At 30.7% G+C, this 16,660-nt stretch overlaps 1 protein-coding gene across 2 annotated transcripts in view; it reads right to left on the bottom strand.

Annotated features, from left to right (window-relative positions):
* LOC145248807 (uncharacterized) overlaps positions 1-16,660 on the bottom strand; it is a 179,988-nt gene that overhangs the window by 34,163 nt on the left and 129,165 nt on the right. For both annotated transcript variants that reach the window (XM_080110458.1, XM_080110459.1), the window contains exons 7-10: positions 15,531-15,608; positions 12,938-13,115; positions 9,504-9,634; positions 613-1,446 (exon numbers count right to left, since the gene is read on the bottom strand). In XM_080110458.1, the coding sequence (XP_079966584.1) occupies positions 613-1,446; positions 9,504-9,634; positions 12,938-13,115; positions 15,531-15,608 (1,221 nt within the window). The remainder of the gene's footprint in view (positions 1-612; positions 1,447-9,503; positions 9,635-12,937; positions 13,116-15,530; positions 15,609-16,660) is intronic.

Consider the following 16,660-nt stretch of genomic DNA (forward strand, 5'->3'; position numbering starts at 1 on the left):
CTCCATACTTTATATGAATGCTTCTTTAGTTATTGTTTTTGGATATCTCTCAACAATTGGTCGGCCATCAACCAACTTACCCCGGATCGGAAGGAATGGCGAAAAATAAGTCACGTGGGCTAGCAATCCGCACCAAGTGAAAGATGTGACTCGTAATGACATATATATATATATATGTATATATATATCATTTCTTTACATAATTCCAGATTAATATTTTCCAGAGGTAAAGTAATCAATGAAGTATAATGAGGTTAATACAAGAGTGCTCAATACCGAAGTAGGCAAGATATATTTTTTTTTTTTTGTTTTTACATAAGCAGTGATATAACGCTACACATTCATGAGCATGTTTCGGTCAGCTATTTACTCATAACTAGAGACCTTGTCACACGATATAGCTTATACAAAAGTTGAGTCTGTAATGAAAATCATTCAGGTATTCATTGTCACAAGAATTTATTATCAAGGTCACATTACATGTTATTAAAAATAGAAATAAAAAAATAAAAATGGAAATGGTTTTTAATATATGGGAAGAAGACGGAAAAAAAGGGGTGGGGGTTAGGAGAGGGTTATAAAGTATGAAAATATAAAATTGTCAAAACTTACTTTTACCATCCGAATCTTTTTTATCAGTATTGGCATCAACAGATTTTTGAACGGATTTCGTATGATCAAAAGCTTTTTTATCCGACTTGGAAGTTTCTGTATTCTTTTTCTCAGCCTTCTCATTCTCCGTAGACTTCTTGTCTAACTTGCTAGCTTCCAGGGATTTGAATCTGGCACTGTCTGAACCTTTGAACTTTGCACTCTCCACTGGCTTGAACCTGGGCGTTTCCAGCCCTTTAAATTTGGGAGATTCCATTGGCTTAAAGTGTAATGAATCCATCGACTTGAACTTCGCGCTTTCCAGGGATTGACTGTTGTCAAACTTTCCCAAAGATTTATCTGTCGTTAGCTGTTTGAAATCCTTTTTAGATTGATTAACCTGTTGGAAAGACTCCGAGGTTTTGTCCGTTTTGCTTTCTAACCGCTTCTGTTCCGATCTAGCCTGTTCCAAGGCTTTCCGACGACTGCTTCCAGATCCAAATGTGGTTCTATGCTGTAAAAAGGAGGGGTTGCCAACAACTGGCTTACTGCCAAAGGTACTGGCAGGCGCTGTGTGCAAAGGTTTGTTTGGGTGGTTGGCTGATTTGGCATTTGAAGACATATATGAACTGTGCAGGAATGGTTCACTACCCCGATTGTTCCCAGCACCCTGAAATGCTTTTGGTAGAGTGGAGAATGGCGTCTCCAGTTTACCAAATTTGGGAACCGAGTCTGGTTTGGATTTATTGTCCGTATTCAGCTCAAGGTGTGGGCGCTCGGGTTCTAACTGTGGTGGTGGAGAACTGGTGTTGCTTGAACGAGTGTTGCCGCTAACACTATCCGATTTTGACTGGTCTGAAAGAAAGGAGAAAGAAAAAAAATGTAATTATTATGTATTGTTTAGAATTCAAAAAAAAAAAAAGAAAAAAATGTAATTATTATGTATTGTTTAGAATTCAAAAAAAAAAAGAAAAAAATTTAATTATTATGTATTGTTTAGAATTAAAAAAAAAAGAAGAAAAATTTAATTATTATGTATTGTTTAGAATTCAAAAAAAAAGAAGAAATGTTTAATTATTATGCATTGTTTAGAATTCAAAAAAAAAGAAGAAAAATTTAATTATTATGTATTGTTTAGAATTCAAAAAAAAAATTTAAAAAATTTAAAAAAAAGAAAAATCCGTATGATGTACGCACCCACAGTGAAATGTAAATATCATATTCCAAACATCACACAAATCAATCAAGTAGCTTTATTTTTAAATAAGAAAATCAAATTTTATGAGTACTGGCAGAGTCACCATTGTGCCTGCCATTTGGCAAAAAAAAAAAAAAAAAATGAGAGATAACACAACAATAATTCAAAACTTTTTAGATCTATGTTGTTGTGCCTACGAATTCCCATTAAATGCTAAAAATTACTTCTTTTTAATAGAAATAAAACTACTTGATCAATTTACATGATTTTGGGAAAATGTTTTCATTTCGTCATGGGTATATACATCATACAGATTTTTCTTTATTTTTGTTTTTTAATATAGTGGAAATTCTGGACAAGAACTAAAAGATCTTTTATATATAGAGATTTACCAAAGTATAAAAGTTATCTATTAATAAAACTATAATTGCCCGGTGTTGCTCGAGTGTCTGTTTTTGTGTAAAAATCAATATTATTGTTTGATGAAAAAATATCGGTCCTTGTTCAGATTATTAAAATCTCGGTAGTTGAAATTAGGTTGTCTACCTTTATTAAACACGGCAGATAAAAACACCATGTCTCGCTACCTCATAAAATTTTATTTTCTTAATAATAAATATTTGATCAATTTACATGATTTTTGGAATATGATATTTTTTGCTCTGTTACGAGTATGTACGCGGTGCCTTCAATAAGTGTCCAGACTTTTTTCGTATGGGCATTTTTATTGATAGTAAACACATGAAACTAGTCCCCTTTAGAGTAATCTCCTCTGGCTGCAATGCACTTATACTGTTTCAACAACTTCTGAAAGCCCCATGGAAGTGTGAACACGTCAATGATCCTTGTCACAGCCTCTTTTATCTCCTCAATTGTCTCATAAGAACAGCCTCTAAGGTTTTCCTTGAGCTTAGGGAATAACTAAAAGTCACAGGGAGCAAGGTCTGAATTATAGGGAGGGTGAGGAACCGTCTTGATGCTGATGTTGGTTAAATAGTTTGTGATCTTCTCTGAGCACTCTTGGGACAAACTTTGTGCAAATCTTCTGCATCTTCAGTTCCTCACAAATAATTGTGTGTACAGTTCCCACACTGACATCACTGTGCACTAATAGTCTCTATAGACACACAACGATCTTTATTCATGAAGTTCTTTATTTGGCCAATGAACTCGTGTTCTGACTTCCTACTCTTTCTACACTTATCATCCCTCGCTGACTCCTTGCCTTCCTTGAATCTCTTATGCCACTCAAAAACTGATGCTCGATTAATGTTAGTGGTCCAAAAGCAGTCTGAAGCATTCCATACTTTTCTGCGGCATTTTTTTCCAAGTTTAAAACAGTATTTTATTGCATATCATTCTTCTAAAGTGTCCTCACATCCAGATTGCAGTTTTTAAATTAACCAGTTGTAGTAGGGTATATTCCAATTCCTGCTGTAGCTGTTCATTTGAATGTGAAATCATAAAAATTGGTTGGTCATCTCATAAGATGTATAGTAATAATATACTGAATTTTCAAGAGTCTACAACAATTTTAAATGCATGTACAAAAAATGTCCGGAAACTTATTGAAGGCACCACCTCATACATCAAAGATATTTTTTTGTATTTTAATTAAGTTAATTCTGGACAAGAACCATAAATTTAATCATCAAAAACTCATTTGAAACAGAAGATTGGAAAAAGGCAATCAAAACCAGTGGCGACTCGTGCATGGGGCTGTGGGACTGCAGCACCCCCAAGTTATTTCTACACAATATTAATGATAAAATTAAAAATAATACGTTTGTTTATTATTTTTATTATTATTATTATTATTATTTTATTTTTTTCTATGTGTACATTATAAAATCATTAACTTTAATGTCGGTATCTCCAAATGCATATAATAACAAAAATAAAACTTGCTTGGAGCTGTGAAATTCACAGTTACACTTTCTTAATGAAATTCTCTTGTACGCATGTGCAGATTAGACGCTTTAGGCAGCCGATGAAAGCCTCTTGAAGAACTGTCGATTGGCGCAGTTCCGTGTCGTGAAATTCGTTGTTTGCTTAGAGTGTGCGCCTGTATAGATATGATAACATTGTTATTGAAAAAAAGAAAAAGGAGGTTTACTTATATTTTTAAAAATTATTATTAAAATCTGCACATAACGTGTTCTTGTACATAAAATATTGTGCTATTTTTTTTTTAAAATACGCACACTTTTAGCGTTGCGATTTAAGTCGGTAGCAGACGGAAATATATAATATGCAGAAACTGTTTATTTTTATTTATTAAAAGTATTCGGGAATTTAGCAGTGAAGCTAACACGCGGCCAAGGGTAAAAACCAAATATACAATAAATAAATCTTACCATAAAAATAAAGTTACTTTTCCATCTACCTGCCTTTTTGTTTGTTTCTTTAAATGCTATTTATTTTGCAACAACTAAAGTTTACAAAAAAAACTGTTTACATTTTTTTCTAGAAGCAAAAAAGCGAAGAAACAGTTTATGTTGAAAATACATTTTAGTTAGAAATCTTTTTAACGTGTATGTTTTAGATATAAAAAAATTAGCATTTATTTGCCTCCGACAAGGACAATGTTAGAAGTTTTACACTTTGAAAAATGGATTTTTTACACAAGATTTTTTAATTAAAATGTGTTTGTAAGTAAAAAAAAAAAAACCCACAGTTTTTTTATAATTATGCATTTTTAAACTTTACATTAAATTTGTTAGTAGATGGGTCAGATAATACGCATTAAAAAAGTAATTAGAAATCCTTCTGGACTGAGACAATTTTAATTTTTTTGTTTTTTGGGGAAGAAAGCTACAAATTAAAATTCGATGGTTTATAATGCTTATATATGACATCCTATTTTCTTATAATAAATCTCCACTTTATGTCGATCTTTACCGGCATGGGAAGGTCAGTAAATAGCCAAGTTTGTTCTTTTTATATAAAAAGCAAGTTGTTAAAAGATTTGTAAATAAAATTTTGTTTCTTTAAATATTTTTGTTTGTTTGCTCACTATATAAAAATGTAAACTTTTTTATTTTGCATTTTATTTACAAATACGTTTTGTTATAAATACATCTTTAAAAATAAATTTTGTAAATAAAACTATTAAATATAACGCTATTTTCAAATAGTAAACTCCTAAATTAACCCTCGTAGGGAGGCAGGTAAATTTCAAAGTTTTTCTTTTTTGTTTTTATAAGAAATAAGTTATTTTTTAAAATGTTTTTCGTTTGTTTGCAAAAAAAAAAAAAAAAAAAAAAAATGCAAACTTTTATTTAATCTGAAAAGTTTAAAAGGAATAAATATATATATTATTTTTATTCTGTAAAGTGTACATAATTTAAAAAAATCTTTTTAATAAAAAAGTTTTTGCGTATTATCCATTTCTGATTGATTATTTGTCTTTGTTATATAATTGAATATTTATTTGAATGTTTGTTTATTATTTGATTAAATATTTATTTATATATTCGAATTCCTTTACACGATATTAAAAAAATACGTAAAATTTTTGAAGCAGCACCCCCACTAATTTCAGGCACGAGCCGCCACTGATCAAAACTGAATAAAAACATGAAATCAACAATAAACAAAAAAGTGTTGCGTGCAGATCCAAATTTTCATTTTTTGTTTTAAAATCGGATTTTTGCAAAATTAAATTAGGTATACTAACGAGTTTAGTGTGAAAAATTGACTTATTTACTTCTTCTCCTACAGGTTAGACACAAGGTCAAGTGTGCGATTTGATAAAAGTGTGTTTTTGGAATGAACAGGATTCGAACTTGGCACACTTAGGATTGCAGTCCGTGTTGTTAAACACTTAGCCACGGTCACGTTCAAAGCGTACGAAAAAATGAGTAAATATGAAATCCTTTTCAATTTCCACTTATAACTCAGTTTTGGTACTTATTTTGATAAAATTTGGATGTAAGAAAAAAAAAAAAAGAAAAAAGTAATCTTTCCTCTTTATAAATCTTTTTTTGTGTTATTTCTAAACCTGGGTGTATCAAGTTCAAATCCAGTTCATTCCACATAAACACTTTTAGCAAACCAACATTTGACCTTGTGCTTAATATCCTGAAGTGGAGGTATATAAAATAGTTTTGGTTTCAAGATTTCTTCAAGTGAGGTTACTATCTTTAGTGACAGGCAATGTATTTTTTAATATTGGTGTTCTTTATGTGCAAGATATTTTTCATAAATAACTACATGCACCACAAACACATATGTAAATTAGATGGAAAAATAAGTTTCTTTATTAAACGTGAAAAAGAATTTTAGCTTTTAGCTTTAGCTTTGCAATAAGAATGTCTTAATTTTATTTTTCTGTCAGTTGAAGTTCTCAGAAATCAAGGGGGCCCCTACTTGAGGCTAACACTCGAACTCTATATGAGATACATAGATATTTGACTATTTTATTAAAATTCTTTACATTTAAAAACTGAGTTAGCAAAGAAGTTGAGAACCTTACTTTTCTTCTCCCCAATTGACCATTTAAATATGTTATAGTATTTCTTTCTTGTGGTCTTTTGGTGACAAACCCATGTTCCCAGTATTTATTCGCTAGTGTTGTTTTTATACGGTGTTTTTTTATTTTTGAATGTACTTTTGTGGTCATAGTATCGGGTTTTGAAATCTAAGGAAGTCATGCCTACGTAATATTTCTTGTTATTCGGGTTTTCTTTCGCAAATATTATTGCTTGATAAACTACGCTTTTTGTTAGACATTTATTTTGAACTGGGCAAAGTGTGCGGTGTCTACAGTTGTATTTATCTTGTTCATTATTAGTATTTTTATTTATGGTATGGTTGTTCTTGTCCGGGATTGGTTTGTTATTATTATTATTATTATTATTATTATTATTATTATTTCTGCTAGTGTTGGTTTTATTTTTGTCATGGTGTCTACTTTTTTATTGTTTATTTTGTTGTTGTTTACATTGTTTTTATTTAGTATTTTGTTATTATGTGCTTTAATTATCATTTCTAAATTTTCGCAACAACTGTAAGATAACTTCAAGGTATTTTTATTGAAGATTTTGTGTAAGGGGTTGGTTGCGGGAAAGTGTTTTTCAATAAGATCTAGAAATTTCTTGCCAAGTTTTGTTTTTAACATTTGATTGTATGGGGCCGTATACCAAATTATAGTTCTTTTTCTTCTATTTTTAATTTTATTATAGTTGTTGGTGTTTTGTTGCTTATATTTGATATCGATATTTTTGTATCCACTATTTTTTTAGGGCTGTTTCGTAGATATTGGTTGACCTGTTAAATGCATTTTCATCGCTTGAGTTATTACTGAGTCTACTTACGATCGAGTTAGGAATGTGTTTTATAATTGATGGTGGGTGGTTGGACTTAGGGTTTATGTAAATTGGAGTAGTGTTATCTTTTAAGTATGGTTCATATGTGTTTTTATCTAAGTTTAACGTGACGTCCAGGAAGTTTGTTATTTTTATGTTAGCTGATACGTCTGCTTTTAGGCCTAATTTTTTCATTTCCTTGTGTATGATTTTCTTTAAGTTTTTTCCCTTGACTTTGTTGGAGTTCGATAAAATGCATGCCCATTGGCTGATAGGAAGGGGTGCGGTGGATACTAGAAAGCTGATTGGCTAATTGAAATCCTCAACATATATAAAAACGAGAAACAACCACAGAATTTGCGCATAAGCCTGACGAATCCTATAGTGGATGAAACGCTGAATATTCAGTGTAGCTTAATCGCCATATATATTTTATAAATTACTAACTAGCTCTACCTACGTATTGAGCACTTTTGAAGTAAATACTTAAAGTTTACGCATAAATCTATACTTTCGTATATTAATTTTATGTGAGTAAATGAAGTAGTTATATATATATATATATATATATATGGAAATTCTGGATTAAATTATGTAGAATTATAACAAAATGTATTGTCTGACAAATCAGTACAAATAATTATTAACGTTTTTTTTTCCTTAATCCATGGATTTTCAATGAATGGCTCATCTCATCGCAGGAAATGTTATTAACAAAATAGATGTGTGTAATTAAAAATTTTGCTTATTAGCACATAAATTGAAAATTAAATTTGTAATGATGGTATAAAAAGGATACTTCAAGTTAAAATAAAGAATATACAGGAATAGTAATAAAATCTAATAAATACTGGATTATTCCAGAATGAATTGCTTTTTTTTTTTTCTGGCATATTTCAGGCTGGAAGATAAAATCAAAGTCATGTTTATTTGGTAATCCATGATTTTCAATGTGGTAGAATCCTTTGAAAAGTCATTTGAATAATTCAATATTCATGCTGGTAAAATAAAATTATAAATTAACAGCAGTTGTTTTATGTACTTTATACTGATAAATTTCTTCTGTAGTTAATTTATATTAAACTAGCATTTCAGCCCGGCGTTGTCCGGGTGTTTGGAGGTGTATGTTGAGCAAAAAAAAAAAAGAAAAAAAAAAAAAGCGGTCAATTTTTTTAAACTTTGACCCCTTAACATTTATTGTTTTGGGCTCAAATCAAGTTATTAAGTTAGATCGATGTCCAAGGCACTTATATCTAAAATTTCAAGTGTTTAGACCCAAAATTGTTGGAGGAGTTTAGTAGAGTTCTCAAAGGTCAAATCATTGAACTTTGACCCCTTAACAGTCAAATTTCTGTCCGAAAACTGATCTCAAAGATTTTCCCAAACCTCAGTACCCTGTATATCAAATTTCGAGTCTGTAGACTTAAAATTGACAGAGTTATTGCGTAGGGAAATGTACACACACACACAGACACGTTCACTTTTATAGATATATAGATTAATGTATATTTTTTTATATTAAAGTTTTTGAAGGTGTTTAAAGTATGAAATGTTGAAAACTAAAAGGAGAAGCAATTCTCAAATGCTCTCATCAGCAAATAAATATGATAACTATATTCATTTACATTTTATGTTTACAGTATTATACAATCTGTAATCTTACAGAATTTCATTTAATTTATATATGTGTGTGTGTGTGTGTGTGTGTGTGTGTGTGTGTAAGAATAGTGCATAACACTAAGAGATGGAGTTCAGGAACAGCTAATACAAAATATTATATAAAAAGTGAAGGTTCTAGTACGAAATTCACCCTGTATTAAAACACAAAAATAGAGAAAAATCTGTATGATGTACGTAATCCATGACCAAACAAAGATATCACATTCCAAAAAACATGTAAATTAATCAAGTAGTTTTATTTTCATAAAGAAAATAATCTTTAAATGATTAATGGAAATTTGTAGGCATTACAAGATAAATCTAGTAAATATGAATTATTGTTTAGTAATCTCGCCCCTTAAAAAAATAATTTTTTTTTAAGTGGCATCACAATCCTCCGTGTTTACCCATAAAATTTACTTTCTTACGTTTCTGAATTTTTGAGATGAGGATTGGTTATTCATATTATTTCAATTCATTAGACTACTGTTCTCACCTTGAATGTCATTTTCACAACGTTTCAGTCGATTTAACCTCCGCCCTTCTTCAGGTGTATCTTGCTTTTCTTATTTAAAAATAAAACTACTTGATCAATTTATGTGATTTTTACAAATATGACATTTTTGTTTTGTGATGGGCATGTACATCATAATGATTTTGATTTATTTTTTAATTAGATTAAATTCTCGACAAAACTAAAGTTTGTAACAGATTATCGAAATGATGAAAAAGACTTATTCGTTCACCTTTCCTGGGCGGCACTTCTTTCGACTGGGCAGAAAGAGTTGGTGGAGGCAGGTTATTTTCGGATACGTCCGAAGATGTTTCTTTCTTGATCTGTGGATGGCGATTTAACCTCTTTCTGTTAGGTTCAGGGCTAAAGTACAGAGAGCAAAAGAAATAAACAAGAAAAACATTTCATTTTATCAAAAAATAAACAAAATAAAATACCCCAGTCCCAGTGTATTCTTTTCTGAAAGCGCAACCATTATTTTTCTTTTATTAGCTTGGCCTTCTCTCTTTAAGAAAAGGGTTAGTTTATTGCTAATTACTCTGATTGCCCCTACCGGGAAATGCAGACAGGGCTGCCCCAGCATTTTTTGCAGATCAGATCTTCCCACGGTGGAAGAGATAAACACCTTAATTCTACAAGATGTGTCAGATTGTCACGCAACAAACATTGAATTGGGATGAATCACAATCACATTTAATCTCACGTCCGTTTTACATGCTGGCATGTGTTGGACAGCTTTTAAAAATAAACTTCCAAACTAACCTATCTCTGGCCAGGTCTTTATTTATCCCTCTTTCTCTTAAGCTAATTTTTATCACTTCCATCCTTTCCTTTCTCTTCTACTCATGAACTGAACCTTGCTACCTTAACTGTCCTCATCTAATAATGTAAGAACTTTCATCCATTCTTTCAATGTGACTATACCATCAAAGTCTCCCTCTTTTTTTTAAAATTCTTTTTCATGCTAAACAAGACATACTGTAACTTGGACGTAGGGGCTACTATTTGGGATAATGCCTAACGAGAGATTGTGAGGAGTTGAGCAGCAAGATGTCTGTTCACATTATATTTTCTTCTGTATGTTAGTACAGTCAGTGAAGCAGGGACCCAGAAGGGAATTCTAAAATCTAGCAGTTTAAAGGAAGAAACTATCAAAATAGAATGCTTTCTGGCATGTAGGATCTCTACAGTGAAGGAGTAGAATTTTGTTGCTTCTCAGGTTAATCTATTTTGCACACAATTACTTATACTGTCAGGATTTAGTCGTTCTCTGTTGTCATCAGATCTAAGCCTCTTTTAAAGAGTCGCATTACACATCCATAGCATCATTCTCATATCATTTCTCTCCATGCAACACATGTCCTCAACCCTCACTAGCCAGGTTTCACTTTCATACATCATCGAACTGCGTACACATGCCTGATAGACTCTTCCCTCAGTTGATAAAAGTTTTTTTTTCACTGCCATTTTATTTATTAAGGAAATTTATATTTTAAGTGAATTATGATACTATGGACCCCCCCCCCCCAAGACAATCGAAGGGGGGGTGCCGAGATCATTTGGAACTATCGAGACAGGAGAACACTTCATGATTGAGTATCTGTTTCTGAATTGTCAGCTGCAGAAGCAATCAGTTTCTAGTAATCAAGTATGGTGGTGACTGACACAAAAGACCAGACATAAGATTTCCGATTTTGAGTCAATAAATTTAGGAGTCAGAGCTAGTTTTACAGTTTGGGAGAATGTACGACAGTTGGTGACAATTTTCATCACAGACCAGATTGGGAGAGTTTTAGCATCAGCAAATGAGGAGATGAACTGAGCAACTGATTGCCAGGAATGCCCTGACAGACAGCTGTCAATAGACAACGTTTGGGGGTCCTTTACCACAGACACTCAGAGCACAACTGATTAATAAATGATGCATCGAGGTGTTTTCTCTTGTGAGTTTGCATTGTTTTATTCTTTTTATGCATGTTAGCTAGTGCTGTCACCCTCGGCAATCACCAACAAGACACGGCCAGAACAAGAAGAGAAAATGAAGGAAAAAAAAAAAAACAAGGTAGACACACCTTCACAAGATTTATACATTTGCTAAGAATATTCAGTCATTCTATTTCATGTAAATTTATATATTAAGCCTCTTTTGGGATCATTTATTTTAATCATAATAAATAATCTAATGTTAGTAAAAAAAATCACAGAATAATAAAAATGAAATTCTCCTAAATATTTCATTAGATAGCACCCCAAAATTTCTCTGCAGTTTAATTTTTTAGCATTACTTCTGAATTCATCCATTTTATTCTTGACTTGATTCAGCAATTTGTTACAGAAGGATATAACATACTATACTTACGAATCTCTTTGCTATCCACAGTGTCACAAAATTAATGATCATCAGAAATATTTCTAACGTCTAGTGAATTTGTGAGAATCTGTTCCTTATATTTGAAGTCATTTCTATAATATTAAAATATTTTTGTTACAACTTTAGTTTTACACAATCGAGCTCTTGTAAATTTCAGATCAGGAGGGAAGGCCAGTCTTAGAAGCTTGTCAAGACATGGTGCTTCCCCAAGATGGCCTTTGCAGACTCTACCAAACTCCTCTGCCAATTTTGGGTCTAAACACTTGAAATTTTAGATGTAGGTTACCTAGACAGGAGTCAAACTTTAATATATATATATCTCTACATATGCATATAAAGTTATGAACAGTATATAGGGCCCGAACAAAGTCGGGCTGAACTGCTAGTATATATATATATATATATATATATATATATATATATATATATATATATATATATATATATATATATAGATGTGATGTGTGTGTGTGTGTGTGTATAATACAATTTAATGTCAAAAATAAATCTTATACATGTTTCAGGAGAAAAATTCAGACTATATTTGAACAAGTTTTGCTATTTTTTGTAAATATTATTCTGATTTGTATGAAAAATAAACTTGATTTTTAGAGATAATTTTTGACTGTGGCTTGTGTTTTTACATATGCCATTGGTCAATTGATATTTATAGAATTGGAACACATGTCAATCCTATAACAGAAGCGAGAGTAATAAACACTGTATAGAATAAGAGGGGAGAGGTCAAAACAACATATAGTGAGAGAGGGTGAGAGTGATAGGCAGAAACTTAGTTAAGAGATGATTACTTGGTTAATTAATTCCAAATTACATTTAGTTAGAACAATTAAAACAGGATTCTTTCTCTTGAAGGTAACGCAAAACTCTTGGATATATTTTCAACTGCCTCGTCGCTCTCACTTCCTTTTTATGCGCACAAATATAATCACCTGACTTTACGGTACACACTCATGTACTCTGTAACTGATATGTTCATACCCTGCTTTAAAAAGGTGATTCCTCAAAGGAAAGTAGAAAGTGTCATTTGGGTTTACTTTCGGTAGTTTTGTAAGTCTCGCTTCACTTGTTATCATTTAGTTCTCATATTCTATGAACAATGTTTTTGACAAAGGGGGAAGAATTGCTGTTTTCTAGGCCAGAATGTATCCATTTAATACTTATCATTGGCTAATTTTTAATCTTAAAGTAGTTTTTTTTTAAAGTTTCTTACATCAAGTAGCTTCATACCCTGTCTGAAGCAATTTCCATTAAAAAAAAAAAAGATATACATTTACCTTTTCAGATGGAATTTGATCTTTTCAGCAGCATTAAGTATTTTCCTTAGATCTGATACTCCATAGGAGTGTGGTCTTTTCAGAACCATACCATCTGGGAAGCCGTCGATATCTATAAACATGGGATCTTTTTCTAATCTGATATATGGCATGTTTCGAGGTTTGCCACAGGATTCAGCTGAAAATAAAAGTAAAGATTGTTATTGCTAACTTGCTGGCTTTGCTATCATTTAAAATAAACATTTCGTTCATAACTTTATCGTAAACACAAAATCTTTCTTGTGCATTCATATAAACATTAAGATTTCAGTAATTTCAATCGAGACACATTTATTTACCGCTTAAATTTCACTGTAAAAGAAACGAAATCACTTTTCAATTCAAAAATAAATTGCAATTTGTTGAAATTAAAGTCAAACTCTCTAAACCAGTGGTTCCCAACTACTCTGCCATGGCACACTAGTACCGTAGAATGATTACTGGTATGCCGCAAAGAGATTATAGGTGGAAGTTACAAGTTGTTTTAGGTGGAAAGCAGCTTTCATATCGTTATAACCGGAGTTGTTTGTATTAATAAATACTAACTCACACATTACTACTTAAATCGTTTGTTTAAATTGTTGAGTATTTTGAATTTTCCAATAAAAATAAACACTGATAAGACATTATCGTCCACGATTATTATTCTATACCAGGTACTGAACACAGCATATGTTTTATTAATGTGAATAAAAATTTTACTTATACGATTGTCTTTATTTTTATTATTTAATTGCAAAAATGGCTTTATAAGTAGAAAATATTCACTTTTTGTGATATGTATGCCGTGAAAACTTAAAGAGCCTAATAGTGTGCCGCATGTAAAAAAAGGTTGGGAACCACTGCTTTAAACAGAGAAACATCTGAACAGAAAGTGTAACATGGCCGCTATAGTTCAAACCTCTTTTGGAACCCCACCTCGTCTGGTACTGTCGTAAAGCAACAAACAAATAAACAAAAATAAATGCGGTTCTGCATTGTTTTACAGTTTTAGCAAAAGGCGTTTATTACCGTTACTTTGCAAACAATGCCGGCTTCTTCTTTTTTTTTTTTTTGTACGGTTCATTTTGTCTTCCATGAGATTAACAAAATCCTGCCGCCTCGGCACCAGCTTAAAAGTCTCTTGCTGCCACAACAGGGCCACATGTCCATCTCACCAAGTACACGTTTTTCTTTCTCCCGACCTCACGCTGACCATAGCTAGCTACTTCTTGCCTTCGACTTTCACACATTCATCTTATTTGGCACGCACTTTGCTTCTCTCCCCGACCACATGGAGTATTGTTTTTTTCTTCTGATGCGAGCCTATGCACACTTCCTAATTTGCATATGTGCTTTAATGGCCTACATACGTGGATATCTCTCATAACAACCAACTATTCTTCTTCTTCATGATCATGATCATCAGTGTGTTGTCATAGTTTTCAACACAGCAGAAATACAGGTTCTTACATTTATTAAAAATACAATTTTGCTTTAAAATCCTTGTACTAGGTTTGCCATTTTAATATCAATTATATAAAGAGTAGTCGCCTGTTTGTCTGTGTGTATGTTCAACTAAAAGTTAGAAACCACACAAGACACACACAAAGTTGAAAAATTCTTTTTCACCATTACCTCAAACAGAATATGATCATTCCCCTTCATTCTTTTGGAGATTATTAGAAAGAAAAGAGAAGAAGCATTAAGAGAAATTTTTTCCGCATCGACTTTTGATCTGAAGCTAACTATAATACACTTTGTTGGCTTTAGGATCAAAGTGTAGTATATGATATAGACCTGATAATGGAAGATCAGATAACAAATAAATGTGGATTTATAAAACCAAAAAATCCAACCTTGATCACCCTTCGGGGCCCGTGGCGCAGTGGATAGAGACATTGAATCTCTATGGTTCCAGGTGGGCATTGTCTGAAGATAGTGGTTTCAATCCTACCCAAAGCCGGCCAGAGGGATAGTTGGCCGAAACGTTATGAAACAATAACTAGAAGATGAGGATAATAGTCCGCAAAAACAAATGGATAAATAACACTTTTTTAACATCTTTCTTTTCTGTGTTGTCCATGCCCCAGGGAAATACTGCGTAGTTATACTTGTTCCAAAAAAATTAAGTTAATGGTTACATTTTTGCAAAAAGTCTCAACAACTGTTTTTATGAAGGCAAGAATTTTATTTGAGATGGTTTACAAAAAAAATTGTTTTGTAATCAAATATCTGAAGTAATATTTATATTTAAAAGAAAAACAATGTTCATATATATATATTAGAATTTTCACAGATTTTGGCAAAGTTGACACTATATCACATTCAAGTATATATTTGCTTTTAGATCATATAATCAAAAAAGCTATTTTTATTTTTTTTATAATATGAAATATTATGAAATGTTTTAAAATCAAATATGCAAATTAAGTCTATAAATATGTACAACCAATATTACTTCATGTACTTTTTATAAATAAACTAGCATTATTTAACAACATTTTCAATAATATATAGTCTTGATTACACAGACACCAAATCTTCATTATAGCATAATTACAAATATACTCACAGAACTTCTCATTAAATAATATTTTGACTTCATCTGATAATTTTTTCCGATTATTTTTATGTTGTTCTTTACCCTTTGCTGAAAAAGAAAGACATAGAAAATAACAAATGTAAGTAAAGACGAAAATATGAGTACAAGTTTATCACATATAAATATAAATTTTATAATGTATAAAAATAAGTTTATTGCATATAAAAATAAGTTTATCACATATAAAAAATAAGTTTATCACATATAAAAAATAAGTTTATTGCATATAAAAATAAGTTTATCACATATAAAAAATAAGTTTATTGCATATAAAAATAAGTTTATCACATATAAAAAATAAGTTTATTGCATATAAAAAATAAGTTTATCACATATAAAAAATAAGTTTATTGCATATAAAAAATAAGTTTATCACATATAAAAAATAAGTTTATTGCATATAAAAAATAAGTTTATCACATATAAAAAATAAGTTTATTGCATATAAAAAATAAGTTTATCACATATAAAAAATAAGTTTATCACATATAAAAAATAAGTTTATCACATATAAAAAATAAGTTTATCACATATAAAAAATAAGTTTATCACATATAAAAAATAAGTTTATCACATATAAAAAATAAGTTTATCACATATAAAAAATAAGTTTATCACATATAAAAAATAAGTTTATTGCATATAAAAATAAGTTTATTGCATATAAAAAATTAGTTTATTGCGCATAAAAATAAGTTTATCACATATAAAAAATAAGTTTATTGCATATAAAAATAAGTTTATTGCATATAAATAAGTTTATTGCATATAAAAAAAAGTTTATTGCATATAAAAATAAGTTTATAACATATAAAAAATAAGTTTATTGCATATAAAAATAACTTTATAGATTATAAAAAAGTTTATTGCATATAAATTTTTTTTATCATTTACGTACACTTTTCAACAATTATACTTAAATCCACATTTTATACTCATGTGTACAACATGTTCAAGACAATGCATTCTTAAGGCATATGTTTGGTCTGTCTTGTTATATTGTTGTGAAAGCTGGACTATCTGCCCCAAAATGCAGAAATGTGTTAATAGTGCAGAAATTTGGTTTGTGAGACAAATGTTAAGGTTCATTTGGAAATATC

Source organism: Euprymna scolopes, chromosome 27, assembly GCF_053919585.1.
Source record: "Euprymna scolopes isolate OS-2025 chromosome 27, ASM5391958v1, whole genome shotgun sequence".
Classification (NCBI taxonomy): domain Eukaryota; kingdom Metazoa; phylum Mollusca; class Cephalopoda; order Sepiida; family Sepiolidae; genus Euprymna; species Euprymna scolopes.